Source organism: Gopherus flavomarginatus, chromosome 1, assembly GCF_025201925.1.
Source record: "Gopherus flavomarginatus isolate rGopFla2 chromosome 1, rGopFla2.mat.asm, whole genome shotgun sequence".
In the NCBI taxonomy this organism is placed as follows: Eukaryota; Metazoa; Chordata; order Testudines; family Testudinidae; genus Gopherus; species Gopherus flavomarginatus.
Genome location: NC_066617.1, coordinates 115,792,165 through 115,809,826, shown reverse-complemented (window position 1 = coordinate 115,809,826; position 17,662 = coordinate 115,792,165). Strand labels below are relative to the sequence as shown.

General features: G+C 46.3%; 2 protein-coding genes across 2 annotated transcripts in view; both read left to right on the top strand.

Annotated features, from left to right (window-relative positions):
• The window catches only part of SLC6A1 (solute carrier family 6 member 1), a 36,251-nt gene extending 22,068 nt beyond the window's left edge, over positions 1-14,183 (top strand). Inside the window, exons 10-14 of the mRNA XM_050936293.1 lie at positions 7,503-7,634; positions 8,512-8,614; positions 9,389-9,489; positions 10,537-10,704; positions 14,079-14,183. Coding sequence (XP_050792250.1) covers positions 7,503-7,634; positions 8,512-8,614; positions 9,389-9,489; positions 10,537-10,704; positions 14,079-14,183 — 609 coding nt within the window. The remainder of the gene's footprint in view (positions 1-7,502; positions 7,635-8,511; positions 8,615-9,388; positions 9,490-10,536; positions 10,705-14,078) is intronic.
• LOC127031580 (sodium- and chloride-dependent betaine transporter-like) overlaps positions 1-17,662 on the top strand; it is a 348,260-nt gene that overhangs the window by 149,741 nt on the left and 180,857 nt on the right. The gene's annotated exons all lie outside the window — the stretch shown is intronic.

The window sequence follows — 17,662 nt, the reverse complement described above, 5'->3', positions numbered from 1 at the left end:
AGTAACAACAATACAAGTATGTGTTGGGAGGTGAGTGTGAAAGACAGTATGTGTGTGCTACAGATGCACAGAGAAGCACATTGCCCCTTGAAGTATGCTGCTTTTAAGTAGATCAGCAAGTTCAGACACAGCAGCAGCTGCCAGCAAGCTCCCTCCATCCTGAGCCTTGTTGTGCATCTCAGCCCCCTCTCCCCCAGCTCTGTGGAGACGGTGTACAGGGCAGGGGGACACCTGAGATCAGCACTCCACCCCCTTGCTCTGCACAGCAAGCAGGAGGCTCCTGAGAGCAGCTCCAGGGCAGGGCCAGCACACGGCCGTGGGGGGAGGGAAACCTGAACTGTGCAGCACTTGATAACCTGCTGAGTGGCTTCCCAGCCACACAGCTTACAGGGAATGTAGGTCCTGTGTAGAGTGATTTCTCTCACTCGGCAGTGAGATCCTCCATTCTGGACAGATATTCAATGGAGCGATCTCCTGTACTCCTGATGAGCCCTGTCCACATAACCAGTTGTATATGAGGTGACCTCCTGTCCTGCCTTAATAAGTCCCTTTCCTATCATAAATCTTTTGTGGCCAATGTCCTATAGACTTCAGTCTGTCCAATCCATATAATTAGTTATTTGTGGGGTAATCTCCCATTTGCTGCTGAGCTCTGGCCCTGTAAACTGTAGTGGGCAGGAACCATCTTTTTATTCTGTCTGTGCACAATGCCTAGCATGATGGGGCCTGATCACTGCCTGGGGCCTCCAGTCAGTGCCACAGTATAAAGTAATAATGGTAATAGTAATGATCAATATTCTGTGTACCAGCAAAACAAGGCAGTCTTAAAAAGTGGCCACCATTTTCCCATTAGTCTCTTTTGAAAGCTCTTTTTCATTCAAATGAAAAATTCAGATGTTAATTTGCATACACCTGATCTGCCAAGGTGCGTCATGGGAGTTGTAATTTAGGTATCTTATGCCCTCATTGTCCTTCTATATGGGCTCAGCTCCTTGTGCAGACTACATCTCCCATGATGCACCATGGTCTCCTATTCTGTGAAAAGTTTTGCTATTTCACTTTGTCGTCCCCAATTTGGAATGTAAATTTTTTGGAACAGTTCTAGTCCTGAGCCTGGGAAAGAGCATATCTATGCAATGTTCCAAGAGTCAGTCACATCACAAGGTGCTGGTGCAATGTTAAGGAGCCACAGTTCAAAAAGTAGTGACAGGGCAGAGGTAGAGAGTTAGGCTTTGGCTCTGAACTCTTCCAGAATTTAGGGGTGTTCAATGTTTCACCTCAGCCCCATCTCTAGTAAAAAGAGACAACCCTAGTGGCAGTGAAAGTGTTCTCCGTTTCTCAAGCACCTTGGGTAAAAGCGGCTGGCAATGTCATGGAGGAAGCAGGCACAGCATCTGGCTGGTGCTCTGGCTAGTACTGGCAGTGAGGTTCCAGAGGAGCTACAGCCAGACCTCTTTCCTGCCAGAGGAACTTGAGTTGTGGCTCTACAAAAATATCCTGTGAGGACACTGGAGGGGGCAATATCAGGGTGTACCAGAAGCTCCCAACCCACACACACCAAAGAAGAAGGGACTAGATGGTACTTATGTATTTTGCACAGGATAACTTGCATATTTTTTTATAACAGGAGCATCAAAATAGCCAGGTAGGCAACTAATTAATCCTGTAAAACCTGTCTTTTGGTTGGGGTCTGTGGAGGGCTTGTGTACTCTTCAGCCCATCGAGAGCACAGTGAGCTGTGATGGGAATGCAGCATTAGGCAGGCTCAGGTGCCTGAAAAAAACATTTCTGGGTAAACAGCAGAGCTGGGTGGATACCTCAAATCTATGAATGTTCACCTGCATAAAGACTTGAATCCTTTCCTACTTTGTTTTTCATTGTTATTAGCATTAAGGTAGCATCTAGAGAACTCAGCTAAGATCAGGCCCTCCTTGTGCTAGGCAGGTACAAATTCATAATAGGAGACAGTCCCTGCTCTGAAAATCTTACGATCCAAATAGACAAAACAGAAAAAAAGTGTGAGGGGAAATGGAGGCACAGGGAGGTGAAGTGTTGCCCAGGGTCACCCAGCAGGTGAGTGGCAGAGCTGGGAATAAATGCCAGGTCTCCTCAGCCCTGGGCCAGTTCCCCGTCCACTGGCTCATGCTGCCTCTCTGATGCCCCTTATTTGTCTGGGCTCTGCAGGTATTCATTTCTGCTGAACGAGTTTGCTGGCAGGAATGTTCACGTACAAGGGAAATTTTAAGCAAATACTAGAGAATATTTATAGAAGGTGAATTTGGCAATAGTAATTGTGAGTATTCACCTGGGAGACTTGATTCCAAGAGATACCACTCAGAGTCAGAGAACACAGGCACCAGGATTTCTTTGTACTGCAGTAGCTCCTTGCCTGTTGTACTGGGTGTAGTACAGACACAGGCAAGTTAGCTTACTTTATCAAAGGAAATATCAGCTATTCCCAAGTGACATGTCCAAATCACCAGACACTGGCTGATTCCTGGAAAGGCTTACAGAAGCAGTGGGTTTGGAAGGGGAAGATAGTAGTGCCCTTCCCAGTTAATTCTGGGAGGGCATTCTGTGCATATGGGGCAGTGCAGGAGAAAACCCACACCTTATAGGAAACCTTGTGCCGTGGCCTGGTCTTGTCCCCCAATCTGGAGGGACACCAGCCTGTTGTGATGGGATCTGACTGCTGAATCCTACATGCTTCCTAGCCCCTGGGTCCTGGTAGTGACATAATAGCCATAGAGTAGGTGCTTCCTACAGCAATGGAAGGGTTTTTTTTTTTGTTGCTGTAGGTAATCCACCTCCCCGAGCAGCAGTAATTAGGTTGATGAAAGAATTCTTCTGTCAACCTTGTTGCGTCTACAGCGGGGGTTAGGTTGGCTTAGCTATGATGCTCAGAGGTGTGGATTTTTCACACCCCTGAGCACTGTAGCTATGTTGATCAAAATTTTAAGTGTAAACCAAGACTTTGACAAGTTCTTTGCAGAGCCCACCTGGTGGTGGGAGCTCTGGTTTCTAGTTAAGACCTTCAGGGCAATGTGTCAGTAAAACAAGGAAACACAGGCTTAGCAAAGGGATTTCTTAAACATAAACATACATCCTTTACTCGTAAAAAGTACAAGAGAGTTTTGTTTGTGAGTCCTGGGTTTGGTTCAAGACCTTAGGGGAGGTAAAGTTCTTCCTTCCTCCACTCACTCCAGCTTGTCTTCTGTTCCTGGCAATGAAATGGCTTCCTTGGCTTCGAAAGCGGCTACCTTGTCAAAAAGATTGGATTAGATAGGGGGAGGGGTGGGATTCCAGCTTCCCTCCTCCCCAGACAAATTTCTGTGAAGAGAGTCCATTCAAAGCCACAGGCCCTGCTGACAGAAACCCTATTATTTGAGCAGGGGAAATTTGCTCAGTGTGGATGGCCCTTGATTGCTCTGTCACATCTTCCTTCCTCCCTCCCTCCCCTCACCTCTACATAGTCTCTCTACTACAAAATGCTGCAAAATGGATGATCTAATCTACAATTACAAACGGGTTGCAATTACAGATTGCATTCATAAAACCACATGAAATTCATAAATGGATGTGGACATATTCCTCAAACTGTCACACCTAATGTCCAATCAAATCTAATCAACCCAGCTGGAGTTTTACATGCTGAATGCTCCCACTGAACAGCTCAGACCGGGACTTATTGCAGATATTATTTGGCAAATAATTTCAAATAATGAGTAAATGTTCCCAAAGTAGCTAAGTTCACTGGAAGAACTATTCTCTGTGGATCATTCACTGGGCTCTCGTAAATAGTTCGATACATGACAATAAGTCTCCTAAGCACTGTGTGGAATTATTGATGCCTTTGCTTCTCAAATATCACCTGAAAGTCTTAAAGTCCCATATGACTGTCAGTCTCACAGGGCATGCAGCTCTTAGGGGGCTGTCAGTCCTGGGGGACGGTGGGGGAGGGGGGAGGGCGGTGCATGAGGCCTGAAAAGCAGAACAAGCATTTAGAAAAACAGATAAATAGATGTTGAAGGTTTCTATCTGCGTACTGGAGATTTCCTCTTTCAGTGTATGATTTACACATAGAGTGTGGAACCCATGATGCCGGCTTCTGCATGCAAAAAAAAATGCCTATATTTGCTCATGCAGTAACAACTGTGCATGCAAATAGGTAGGTAGGTGCCTAGCTAGTCATTAGTACACACAGGCTACTGATTTGCATGTGTTGCAATAATTGAGCACACAAATGCAAGTGTGCAATTGTACAAGTACTTCAGGCTGACGTTTTTGACAATTAGGCCCCACATGTTCTCAAAAAGCCTTGGTTGCGCACAGGAACATATTCTACAGGATGGTCAGCAGCCCAGTCCATGACTGCTTAGTCCAGGCCAGGGGTAGCAAGGTGGTAAGGCTCTTGGGTGACCAGATGTCCCGATTTTATAGGGAAAATCCCAATTTTGGGGTCTTTTTCTTATATAAGCTCCTATTACCTCCCCCAACCCCTGTCCCGATTTTTCACATTTGCTGTCTAGTCACCCTATAAGGCTCTCGTGTCAAACCACACCCTTAACAGGTGCTAGAGCCCTTCAGAAGGCTGCTGAAGTTCTGCTGGCTCATTGTAGCAGGTGCAGCTTGTTATTGTACCTGGGTTAGAAGGGAGGTGGGAGTGGTTCCCTGGAGAGAGGGCAGAGTTGGTCCTGGAGGGACACCCAAGTTTGGGAGGGAAGCTAAGATTGAAGTTTATGTTCTGGTAATGATTATGAGCTACCAGTAAAACCAAGCCCCATGAAAGTGGGGGGTCTTTGGTCAGTAAGGTGTTGCTGCGCTCAGTGTTGAACACCTAACTGATTTAGGAGCCTAAAGCTCATTTCCAAAGGGCTTTAGGCACTTAGAACCCTAAATTCTATCGACTCTCAAGGGGATTTAGACTAGGCATTGCAATGCTAAGCGGTGCAACACCTAAATACCTTTTAAAAATGGTGCTTAAGGGCCCATTTCAGGGAAGCACTTAGGCACATGTTTAACTTTCAACATGCGCTTAAGTCCGTTCCAGTTCAACAAAGCCCTTAAGCATGTGCTTAAAGTGAAGAAAGTGTTAAAGCACTTTGCTGAATCGGGGCCTAACTCCGTGTCTGTGTGCTCTGGGGAGGACAGAGTTGGGACTCAGCCTGGTCACACCTGGGCTTAAGGAGAACTGCTTTTGGTGACACTAGGCAGCACAGGTTGCTGGAGAGTCAAGGGGAATAACAGGCTCTATCTGTGTCCAGTAGCATCAGTAAAGAATCCTTTGTGTATTTACTAAGCCATGAGGGACATCACAAATTCTTAGTCACAGCTGCAGTGGCATACATTGATATGCCCAGACACACGCACACGTTTTCACTTGTGGGTTTAGTTCTCTTGCATCTAGACCCTCTTGCATAATATGCTAATAATTCCTTTTAACTAACAGTTTCCAGGTCAGGCGTTTGCTCCACCAGGGGAGTTAGTGGTGCCTTGTGATTCCAAGCCTGCGTGTGTCCCATGTGATGCCATCTCTTACAGGTTATTCATGAGCATTTCTTGCTGATGGAATCAGAGTCCTACAGAGCAGAAACATCCACTCACAAGCCTATCCACTGCACAGCTGTTTTTCTGCAGTTAAAACTCCTTTTGGGCCGTCGTCTTCTCCTGCATGATACAAGGAGCTCTCCTGGAAGCCAGTGCGAGTTCTTTGTATCCTGTGATGGGGGCTGAATGCCCTCTGGGCTGTGGGAAAACTCTTTTGTCTGCTAATTGATGTGAGGTGCCAACCTGTCAGTGACTCAATATTCTACTGAGTCTCCTGCCCCACCATTGATGGAGTGACCAGATCCTGGCCGGGGGATGGGGGGAAGAGTTGGGGAGAATCAGGAATGGAAATAAGAAACAGGAAATAACAGGATCACCAACTCAGGTTTGGGGATGGGGGCAGACGCCTATAATAGAAAAGTGACAAGAACAATGAAGAGACATGACAATATACTGAGGAAAGGGAAACATTTCAGAAAACACATCAAAGCCACTGTAAAGAGAAAGAAGGAAGAGAGTACACAGAGGAATAACAATTATTTATTATTTGTATTACGCTAGCACCTGGGAGCCCCAGTCATGGACCTCAGACTCCCATTGTGCTAGGTGCTGCACAAACACAAAACAGAAGACTGTCCCTGCCCCTAAGATCTTATACTCTGGGCATACAGCAAGAGATAACAGATGGAGACAGACAGCCTGATGGGAGGTGAGGGGTGAGGACAAGGAAACAATGAGACACTATTGGTCAGTACGATAGGCAGTGGACTCAGCATGCCAGCAACCTAAGCAATGTCAAACAGGAAACACCACAATGGCCTGCTCTTCAGAGGTACGGAGCACTTGCAACTCCAGCTGATGTCAGTGGGAACTGCAGGAGCTCAGCACGGCTATAAATCAGGCCACTTTTATTTAGGTGCCTAAATGTTCTATTTGGGTGTCTAACTTTAGGCATCCAGGTTTCAAACCTTTCGCCTTAATGACTTGTCTAGAGTAACGTAGCACATCACTGTCAGGCTTAGACCTTGGGGCCTCCAAGCCGCTAGCCAGGTGCACAAGCTGCTAGACCATGCTTCTGCTCTGGAATTTAGATCCACTATGTGTCAGTAATCATCATGAAACAAGATACCATGTTACGTGGATTGCACTAGGAGCATCGCACAGTTTGGCCTTCTCTTCCTGTGTGTTCCATGTGATCTAGTTAGGACATGGAGAGGTGTGTATCCCATCGGTATTTACTGCTTCAGCCTTCCTCTCCCCCTCCACTACTCCTCACACAACTCCCCTAGGACTTCCCTAGGCACATCTGCTCCAGTGACTTCCTGTGCCCACTTCACTCTCCTCCCATACACCAATCTTAATCTGAAGTGACTTCCAGTTCCCTTGCCATTTACCCTCTTGCTCATAGCTTTCCACACCCATATCTTCCCCCCACTTGATGGTCTCCCATACCCATGCCCATCTCTATTTCCCCTACCGTCTCCCCGTGACTTGGCATATCCAGTCTTCCCTCATAGCCACCCTCCCCTTCACTTCCACACCAACCCTTTCCTTCTCCACAACACCAACCGTCATCCAGCTATCTGTGGTAACTCCTGCAGTCAAGTGGAAGGAACGGATTTTCTCACACACACACACACACACACACACACACACACACACACACACACTTCAGCGTGGTGGCCTTTCAGCAACTACACTACAGTCTGGAGCTCTTACAGGAAATGAGGTGTAAGTGAGGTCATCCACCTCCTCCAGGCAGCAGAGAAGCAGTGGTCAGTTGGACACAGAGATAGAAGAAGTGACGCAAATCCAGGCTGAGACGTGGTGCATTCTCCAGAGGGGAGGGAGGTGGCACCACGGCAGGGGCGTGGGGGAAGGAGGAGGAGGAGTGTTTCAAGGGAATGCAGAAGGTGGTGATGAATTTAGGTATGTGTGTGTCTTTCCTCCTGCAGTTCTGCACCGTGGAGGGGTTTGTCACAGCCCTGATAGATGAGTATCCCTATCTCCTCAGGGCCAGGAAGAAGATCTTCATTGCTGTGGTCTGTCTTATCTCCTACATTGTCGGATTCTCCAACATCACCCAGGTACCTCTCCCTGTGCTCACTCCAGCACCTGTTCCTGGTGCTCTTCCATCCACCTCCTTGTATAACAGCAGCAAAGGAAGCCTGGGGGAAGGGCTATTGTCCATGAAAGGCACTAGGGCCACTGCTGGTCTGGGCTTTGCTCAGCACAATCATCTGTCCAGCAAGCTGCAGTCTCCACATTAAATCTCAGTAAGTTACCATCATGCTTGTGGTCAGTCTAGCTGGGACTCCTGTCGCTTCCAGGATGAGCCTATGCCCTGGAGGGTGACACATTCTCTATGCAGAAGATTGAGATAAACCAAAAGAGAGCAGGTCCAGTGGGGCTCCGAGGCAGTGACACTAAGGCCCAGCTCCATGTTTACATGCCCTAGTGAGTGACCTAATGCAGAGATCCTTATACTGGGTGTACGGCAGTGAGGCCCAGGCTCTGTGTGTGGACTTCGGGACCTGGCTCAGTGATATGGAGGCCAGCGTTTGGGTTTCTCACTTTGTGACTTCATGCTGGATGAGTCACAGAACATGGAACATCTGCAGAGACATCTGAAATGCAGCATGAGGGACAGAATGGATTCATTTTACAAAGTGGCTTCACCTCACACTAGAGGGGGAAGGCAGCCACTCGAGAGTCCTGCTTCTCTCCCCACCCTCAGCCAGGCCTCAACACTCACTTCTTGACCACATTCCAGAGTATGTCTGTTAAAATGGCAGGAATTAGATTATGACAAAATGATGCATCTTTGTTGGCTTCCATAGGCCAAAGAAATTAACACACGAAGGCAAAATGATTAGATAAAAGTACTGATGATATTAATCCTCAGCTCCCCACCCAGGCTATACTGCATAATCAGACCACCTCCCCTTGCCTTTGTCTCTTCAGGGTGGCATTTATGTCTTCAAGCTGTTTGATTATTATTCAGCCAGCGGCATGTGTCTTCTCTTCCTCGTCTTCTTTGAGACCATCTCAATTTCGTGGTGTTATGGTAAGTGCAACTCACCTTGTTCCTTTGCTGCTTATCCACAGGCACAGAAGGTGCCATTTTCAAAAGTCCTCAACATTAACCATTTAAGTTGGTGGGAGATTGACAATTGACTATAGTTTTGGGCCAAAGCCGAAAGCTTTTGAAAAACCCCAGGGAGACACTCGTCTTGCTTTCTCAGACAGCCACTCAGCTGAGCACATGTTCACAGAGATTCCCACACAAATGGAAATGTGCACAAGCCTCTAGATTTGGATTTCTCAAGGGTATGATATGAATAGAGAATTTGTTAGGCCAAATCTGACTGCTGAGCCATCTGCCCTGGTATCCTGGCAGTGTCCAATGCCTGATGCTTCAGAGGGAGACCAGAGTCCCTCCCCTTCAGTAACTTGCCCATCCAATTGTGCAGTGCTGGGGTATCGGGGAATTCCTTCTTGACCCCTCCAAGGTCAATCTATGACCTAGTCTAGCTTACAATCTAGACCTTTCCTAGTTGATTACTATCACTGTCTTAGCTTGGGAAGCTGTAGATGTTTTTAGTGGTCATAAAATTATCCAGGTACCTGTTAAGATCTTAGTTCAGTGTTTGTATCAATGGCCTCTATGTTTTATCTGGGGAGTGAGCGTTACACTTCTCCACGTTCACTTTAAATGTCTGCTCTTCTCTCTGATCTCACATGTCCGCCTTCTCCTGTTGTGTGTTGGGTCACTGGACAGAGGTGATGAGAATGGTGCTGAGATATCATTGCTGCTGTTAACACACATTTCTCACTGTAGGAGTGAACAGATTTTACAGGAACATTGAAGAGATGATTGGCTACCAACCTTGCAGCTGGTGGAAGCTCTGCTGGGCCTTCTTCACTCCCCTCGTTTGTGTGGTGAGAACAAAGCAACTGTCTTTGGGGAGGTTCATCTAGAAGGGCCTCCTCACTGGGATCATTCTGTGGGTGAGGGAAACACTAAAATTTTAATCTAGGTAACTCTGATCCAAATCCAGATCTGGCATTAAACTCAAGTTGGTCCTAAGAAGAGTCAAAGTGACTGGCAGGAAAAGAAATATGCAGAGCCTCTTTTATTCTCCCACCTGAATCCCTGCAACTGATTCTCAGAAGAGAGGGGGTAGCTTGGCCTAGAACATGCAGTTAGTAATAGGTTGCTCCTGTGTTTGATATTTCAGAAGCTGAACCAGTGATTTATGACTTCAAAAATCATTGTTGGCTGTGGAGAAAACTTTCAGTCACTCTAGCTCAGACCTTCCCAAGACTCTCTCGGCAGGAGGCACTCTCAGATATAATAGAATTGGCACTGATGATCTCTCAGCTCCTCCGCCCACCCTCCAACCTTTCCTCTCCCAGCAGGAGGTGCTATTGGGATTGCTGCAGGAATGCTGGGTGTGGAGCATTCCTAGCTCCTGAGAATCAGCTAAGAGGACACTGTTTAGGAAATGGTTTGGGAGTGTGGTGTGCAGCAGAAGCCCAAGTAGGGAGGGGTGTAAGTGCCCTGGCTGGGGCAGGGGAGTTTAGGGGCACTGACCATGGGGAAAACATTATCGTGCATTCTTGGCCTGTCTCAGCCAGAATTGCTGTAGGAAATGGGGTAGAAACAATCTCTGGTGGAATGAGAAGATTAGAGAGAAAGGTGCAGTTGGTGCAGGAACTCTGGCTGTAGGAGGAGCTGTTGGGACTGGTCTAGGAGCCCTGGATCTTGGGGGACAGCTCTTGGGAATGGTGTAGGAGTCCTGGCTGGGAGGACGGGGAGCTGTTGGGAACAGTGCAGGAGCCCTGGCTCAGGGGTCTGTTGGGAATGGTGCATGATTATTGACTATAACTCATAGTGAGAATTTAGGGAACTCTCAAAAGGACAAAGTCAGTGAATATTTCTGCTTGTGCCATACTATGATGTGACTGCTAATCCTGTTTCTTCAGGGTGTTTTCTTCTTCAGTGTGGTTGAAATGACCCCTCTGACCCTGGGGAAATATGTCTATCCCTCATGGGGGCAGGGCATCGGCTGGCTCATGGCTCTGTCTTCCATGGTGCTGATTCCAGGCTATATGCTGTACTACTTCTTCACCTCCAAGGGGACCATCAGACAGGTAAAAGCAACTTTCCAACTTCTGCCTCTGCTCAATTATCTGTCCAGAGGGAATTTCCCACCAGCAACCCACTATAAACTTCATGCAGCCCCTGTGTCATGGCATTGATTCCTGGGGTCTTTGTAAGCCAAGACTTCCCAAATACTTCCTCCTCATCACCCAATACCCTCTACGCTCTTCTGCTCTGCTCCTTATGCTTTCTACTACCTCCTGCACGACACATTCCATGTAAGCCAATAGAAAGACCTTCCTCACTGAGGCAAATGAATGCCTTAGGGGATTGGGGTAAGGAGATATGTGCCTTTACCTCTTGGCTACAATCCCTCACAGGTCAGTAGTGACCAAAAATTGTTACCTTTTCATTCCTGTTCGGTGTCTTATGTGAAACAAGTCAAGGGACTCTTGGTCCCATTCCTAGCAGACTGCTGTCCACATCAGCATATCACTGTTACATAGAGAGATGTCTGAAAATCTTCCACCAGAATGTTTTCCCATTGGAAAATGCTGTTCTGTCAGAAACACAACTTTCCAAGGGGACATGTTGATTCTGAAAAAAAATTGTTTTGAAAAAAGAAATTGAAATGATGTGTTTTGCGAAGGTCAGAACATTCTGTCTGGACAATTTCAAAAATGGAACATTTTGATTTTTTTCATTTCAGAATGAGTTTTCATTTTGAAATTTATTTTATGTTATACTTTTTTTTTTCTTCAAAAAAAGTTAAAATCAAAAGGAAATGGTTTTTGACCGTCCTGGGATGAAACCTTTTCATGGGAAATTTCTGAATTCTTTTTTGTTCTGACTTGGAATGAAAGCAAATGTTTGAAAAGGTGGAAATTCCAGTTCCGGCCCAGTTCTATCTATGAATGTCACAATCTCAGCAAAGATGCCGCGTTCTGAATGAGCATGAAGCCTGAACTAGCTCAGAGCCAGGATCTATTGGTGAGGGAGGTTTGCAGTGGAACTGGCTGTCTCATGGATAAAAAGGCCTGTCAGTCTCCAATCTTTCACCAGCATTCAATTCACTTTAAAAATGAAAGAAGGACAGAGAGAGGCCCCAGCGCTGCACCAGTATATAATGTCATTTTCTTTTGGGCCAGAAGAAGAGATTCAGTCAAAGGCAGTCACAGGGTATTACCCTTCTCTCTACTTATGATAGCAATAGGCTGTGAATCGTGTTGAGAATTAAAGCGAACAATCCCCACTCTGACCCATCTCTGATCCTTACAGATGATCCTTGCTCAGAGCTCCATAGGATGGTATGAACACCCACCACCCCTCCCTGCCACTCACTGGTAATGTACCATGAGGGGAAATCCCTTCTTGTCTCTTAACTGGAGCATCAGTTCCTCTCTGTGTTTGGTTCCAATTCTATTCCATTTAAGCTGGCAGGGGCAGCTCCAGGCCCCAGCACGCAAGCGCGTGCTTGGGGCAGCATGCCGCAGGGGGCACTCTGCCTGTCGCCGGGAGGGCGGAAGGCAGGGATCCTTCGGTGGCATGCCTGCGGAGGGTCCGCTGGTCCTGCGGCTCCAGTGGACCTCCCGCTGGTGTGCTTGCGGAGGGTCCGCTGGTCCTGCGGCTTCAGTGGAGCTGCGGGACGAGCGGACCCTCCGCAGGCATGCCTGGGGGAGGTCCACCGGAGCCACAGGACCGGCGACCAGCAGAGCTCTCCCCGTGGCATGCCACCATGCTTGGGGCGGCGAAATGTCTAGAGCCACCCCTGGAAGCTGGGGAAAGTATTCTCCTGAGTTCACTGGGACCAGGAGCAGGCTGGGAGGGCCAGATTGTGATGTCCTGACACACTGAGTAGCATCGAAATCCTCAAGTAGTTCCGCTGCCTTCAGCAGGGCAACTTGTACTATACCAAGTGATTAAGGATATCGCAATCTGCCCGTAACTGAGCTGAATCCTTGTAGTTGTGCCTCTGAATCCATCTGTAACCTGAGATCCCACCTGGTGCCCACGTGATTATCCACGTTTCCACTGAATCCTTGTTTTGCAGGCCCATGGAGTGCAGTTATATTCTGTTGCTCCAGGAGCTCTCTCAGCATCTGGTGCATACTAACAATGTCAGTCAATGGAAATTAGAAATAACAACAGTCTGATTGGCTTCTATTTACCTTCCCCTCCCTTTTCTCACTCTATCAGACTCGATATCCCTGAGTGCACTGACTGTTCTGCCAGTTCAGTGGAATGTCACTTTTTTCGGAGGCATCCAACACACACACCCAGGCCCCTGGCCTCCATGATCCATTGCACTAGCAGCAAACAGCAGGTGGCAGTAGGGAGATAGAGAAAGAGAGAGAATGTGTGTGTGTGAGAGAGAGGATTAGCTTGTAACAGAGCTGAGGCTGGAGGGAAATTAGATGTCAGTGTAGAATAAAGGGGTTTTGACACACAGGAAAGATTATAAGCCATTTTAATCCTACTGAGCATAAATGTAAGAAAAAAGCACATGAATGGCAGGACAGCCTCACTAAACATTTCAGGGGCTTCACCCAGCAAGAAACACTTCAGATATGTCTGAGTCCAGGGGCTCTTCCCTTTCCTGAAGGAGCTCTTCTCCAGCTCAGTGATGTCCATTCACTTCAGGCCCCCTTCCCCTCTACCTCATGTTCCATAATTTAAAGCACCACTTTCCCTCCTTGTATTTAACCTCCATGTCCATTCAACCCATACTGCTCAGACAGTGAGTGCCCCCTTGCCTGAGGGACTGTACTCTCCCACATTCATTCTCCCTGGCTGTCTTCCAGACACAGCTCTACCAATGGACCTCAGTTTTATTTAGACTTTGATCCTATCAGGTTAATATAATTGGGAACTCATGCTGGCATAAAGGGCCATGCAGGATCAGAGCCATAAACTGTAAATTCCTTGGTGTTCTGTAACCATTGGATACCATTTTTTATGGGAACTTAATGAAAAATGGAATAGAAAATGAAAAATGGGTCCGTTTTGAATCCTGTGAAATAGGAAGTACCTTGACATTTTTATTCATTGAAAAAATTTTTTTGACTAGCTTAAGCATCTAGGTGCTGCTACAACTGTGCGGTAACTACTGGCTTACTTTGTAATGGTGATTTCTGTCATTCAGAAGAGAGAACTGTGTATAGTAGAGGAGCAAAGGAGAAGTGATTACATTGTCAAATGGAGGTGTGTGGTATCTGGAGCAATTGTCCTAATCACCTTCAGTGTTCACTATCCCCTTGGTAGACCTCTTGCTGTAACTAGGGATGTCTCTTCAATTTGGAAAGAAGGGTTATGACCTTCAGCTTCAGCCACATGCCACGTGTGGAGGTGGTGGTGGTAAAAGGGTCTCCTCATTTTCCCCTGGTTACCTGTGTCCTTCCTGTAATCTTTCTTTGTTCCTGGACAGCGTTTTCAGCAGATGACTCAGCCCTCGCAAGAGGTGAATGTTCAGAACAATGGACTAAAAGCGAAGACCTCACTGAATGGGAGAGTCTCCGATGCTGCTGTCTAGGCAGAGGGCAGAACCTCTTCATCCTACTCTATAGCTGCTCCCACCGCTGCCCTTTGACTTCCTCTGATGCTGCTTGTGTGTCCCCAACTCCACAGTTGGTTTCAGTCAGCGTGGGAAGGATCTAACAGAGGAGCCCTTTCATGGCACTGCCCCTTAGCCCAGCTGATCAAGACTCTGTTTTAAACTCCATAAGGACAATGTGCAGTGACTGTCTTCGTAATTTATGATCCCAATCCATACCACCAGAAAGGAATGTCCCAGGCCCTAGTTTCCTGCTGACCAGAGGTGGTATTTTCTATAGTACAATAACGTCTCCTTTTTTGTTGTGTTCTTCAGCCCCTCTTCTATACCAAAGTCCACCATGCACCCTCTAATGAACAGCAAGGCTGTCACAGCATAAAATAGCTGTATTTTGGCTATGGATTCAAATTCCAGATGATTATCAATTAATACAGCATAAAGGACCTTTAATGAATAAATAGTCCTAAATGCTATACAATGGATGCACCAACCAGGAATACAGAATATTAGTGGCTACTGGATACCCCTCAGCAATCTGGACAGGCATGAGGGGTGCTGTGCTGTTGAAGCTGCTGTCCTTCAGCCATGAACACAGCTTTATTATTATTATTATTAGCAGTCATTGATACAGAGCCATAGATATAAGATTCCCTTGTACTGGTGGAGGAGACATTGTTTATAATGTGGATATGCTCCATCCCAACACACCCTGGCATGGTGTTAGGTGGTGTCCTATCAGGGGCGGCTCTAGACATTTCGCCACCCCAAGTAGGGTGGCATGCCGTGGGGGGCGCTCTGCCGGTTGCCGGGAGGGTGGCAGGCGCTCCGGTGGACCTCCCGCAGGTGTGCCTGCAGAGGGTTCGCTGGTCCCGTGACTTTGGTGGACCACCGGAGCCGCGGGACCAGCAGACCCTCTGCAGACATGCCTGTGGGAGGTCCACCGGAGCCGCCTGCCGCCCTCCCGGAGACTGGCAGAGCGCCCCCCGCGGCATGCCGCCCCAATCACGCGCTTGGCATGCTGGGGCCTGGAGCCACCCCTGTGTCCTATGATGCTGTATGTGCCATATCCACTATCTACTCCCTAGTTTGTATATGAGAAGGTCAAGTGAGACAGTATCAAAAGCCTTACTAAAGTCAAGATATAGCACATCTACTGTTTCCCCCCATCCACAAAGCTTGTTACCCTGTCAAAGAAAGCTATTAGGTTGGTTTGATATGATTTGTTCTTGACAAATCCATACCGACTGTTACTTATCACCTTATTATCTTTTAGGTGTTTGCAAATTGATTGCTTAATTATTTGCTGCATTATCCTTCCGGGTACTGAAGTTAAGCTAACTGGTCTGTAATTCACCGGGTTGTCCTTATTTCCCTTTTTATAGACTGGCACTATATTTGGCTTTTTCCAGTCTTCTGGAATCTCTTCCATCTTCCATGACTTTTTGAAGATATTAGCTAATGGCTCAGATATCTCCTCAGTTAGCTCCTTGAGTATTCTAGGATGTATTACATCAGGCCCTGGTGACTTGAAGACATCTAGCTTTTCAAAGTAATTTTTAACTTTTTCTTTCCCTATTTTAACCTCAGATCCTACCTCATTTTCACTGGCACGTTAGACATCCAATCACTACTAAACTTTTTGGTGAAAACTGAAACAAAAGCGTCATTTTACACTTCTGCCATTTCCACATTTTATGTTATCTTTTCCCCCCAACATTGAGTAACGCGCTTACCTTGTCCTTGGTCTTCCTCTTGCTTCTAATGTATTTGTAGAATGTTTTCTTGTTACCCTTTATGTCTCTAACTAGTTTAATCTCATTTTGTGCCTTTGCTTTTCTAATTTAATCCCTGAATGCTTGTGTTGTTTGTTTATATTCATCCTTTGTAATTTGACCTAGTTTCCACTTTTTGTAGGACTCTTTTTTTGTGTTTCTGATCATTGAAGATCTCCTGGTTAAACCAGGGTGGTCTCTTGCTGTACTTCCTATCTTTCCTGCACAATGGCATAGTTTGCTTTTGTGCCCTTAATATATCCTTGAAAATTTGCCAACTCTCTTAACTATTATTCCCCTTAGGCTTGTTTCCCATGAGATCTTACTTACTAACTGTATGAGTTTGCTGAAGTCTGCATTCTTGAAATCCATTATCTTCTTTTGTGCTGTTTTCCCTCCTGCCATTCATTAGAATCATGAACTCTACCATTTCATGATCACTTTCACCCAGGCTGCCTTCCACTTTCAAATTCTCAACTTGTTCCTCCTTATTTGTCAAAATCAAATCTAGAACAGCCTCTCCCCTAGTAACTTTCTCCACCTTCTGAAATAAAACATTGTCTCCAATACATTCCAAGAACTTGTTGGATAATCATGCCAAGGTCTGATGGAAGAGTAGCTCTTATGTCCTGCAATATTTTTAGTCAGTAACCCCAACACTTGGTCCAGGGATCACCCCACATACACTTCCTTCCTTTGTCAGGGCTTCCATCTTGTCCTACCTTTATGACACAGTTTGCAAGATGGTTTTTTTTTTTTTGAGTCCCATAAATCTAAAACTTGCTTATGCTTGTGTGAAAATGATGTCTGTGCAGAGGCCCAGCACTTGGACCTGTGCATCACTTAAGACCCACTTAAGTCCTCAAAATAAAGGCCAAGATTTTCAAGAGTTTCTAGTGATTATGAGTACCTCAATTCTTGGGTGGCCAACTTAAGACCTTATTTTTCAGGAAGAGCTGAGCACCCAAGCTCTGGAAATCAGGCTACTTTAAGGTGCGTCAAGTCACAAATGGAGGCACCCAACATCATTAATGATTCCCAAAAATCTTGGACAAAGGGCATACTTCTTGGCCCTCTTCAACAGGAGTGAATTTCAGCATTTGTCATGAGAATTGCTTTTGACGGGTTGTGATTACAAATGTTGACTCTCTGAAGTCTGAGGTAGGGGGAGGAATTCAAAAGGACAAAAATCCCTGAGAACTCAGGAGATGTGTATATCTCCACTTCTATTTGTCTTGTTCTGGTAACACAAGCATGTTGTGACACTTCTCTGGTTTGCAGTATTGCATGTGGAATGCACATAACATCATTTCAAATGCAGCAGCACTGGGCCAGCCCGTGAGTTTCTGCATACAGGCACTTAATAAAATATATTGAGTGAGAATTAATCACTTGTTCACTTCCCTTCTTTCCTCCTTGTTTCTTCCTTCTCTTCTCTTTTACTCTTGCCTTCTCTTCCTCTTCCTTTTCCTCATATTCTCTTCTCTCCCTCTCTCCTTCCTCCCTCTTTTGTGGCCTCATCACTGCAACATCTGAACTCTCTCTTTCTCTTTCTTCTCTTGATTTCTCTATCTCATTCTCCTCTCCTGTTCTTTCACTTCCACTTTCCACCATGTCCCAGAAATACCATTCATGTGCAGCTCTTGTCTTAGTCTTGGCACTTTCTGATCATTTACTTTTGCTTTC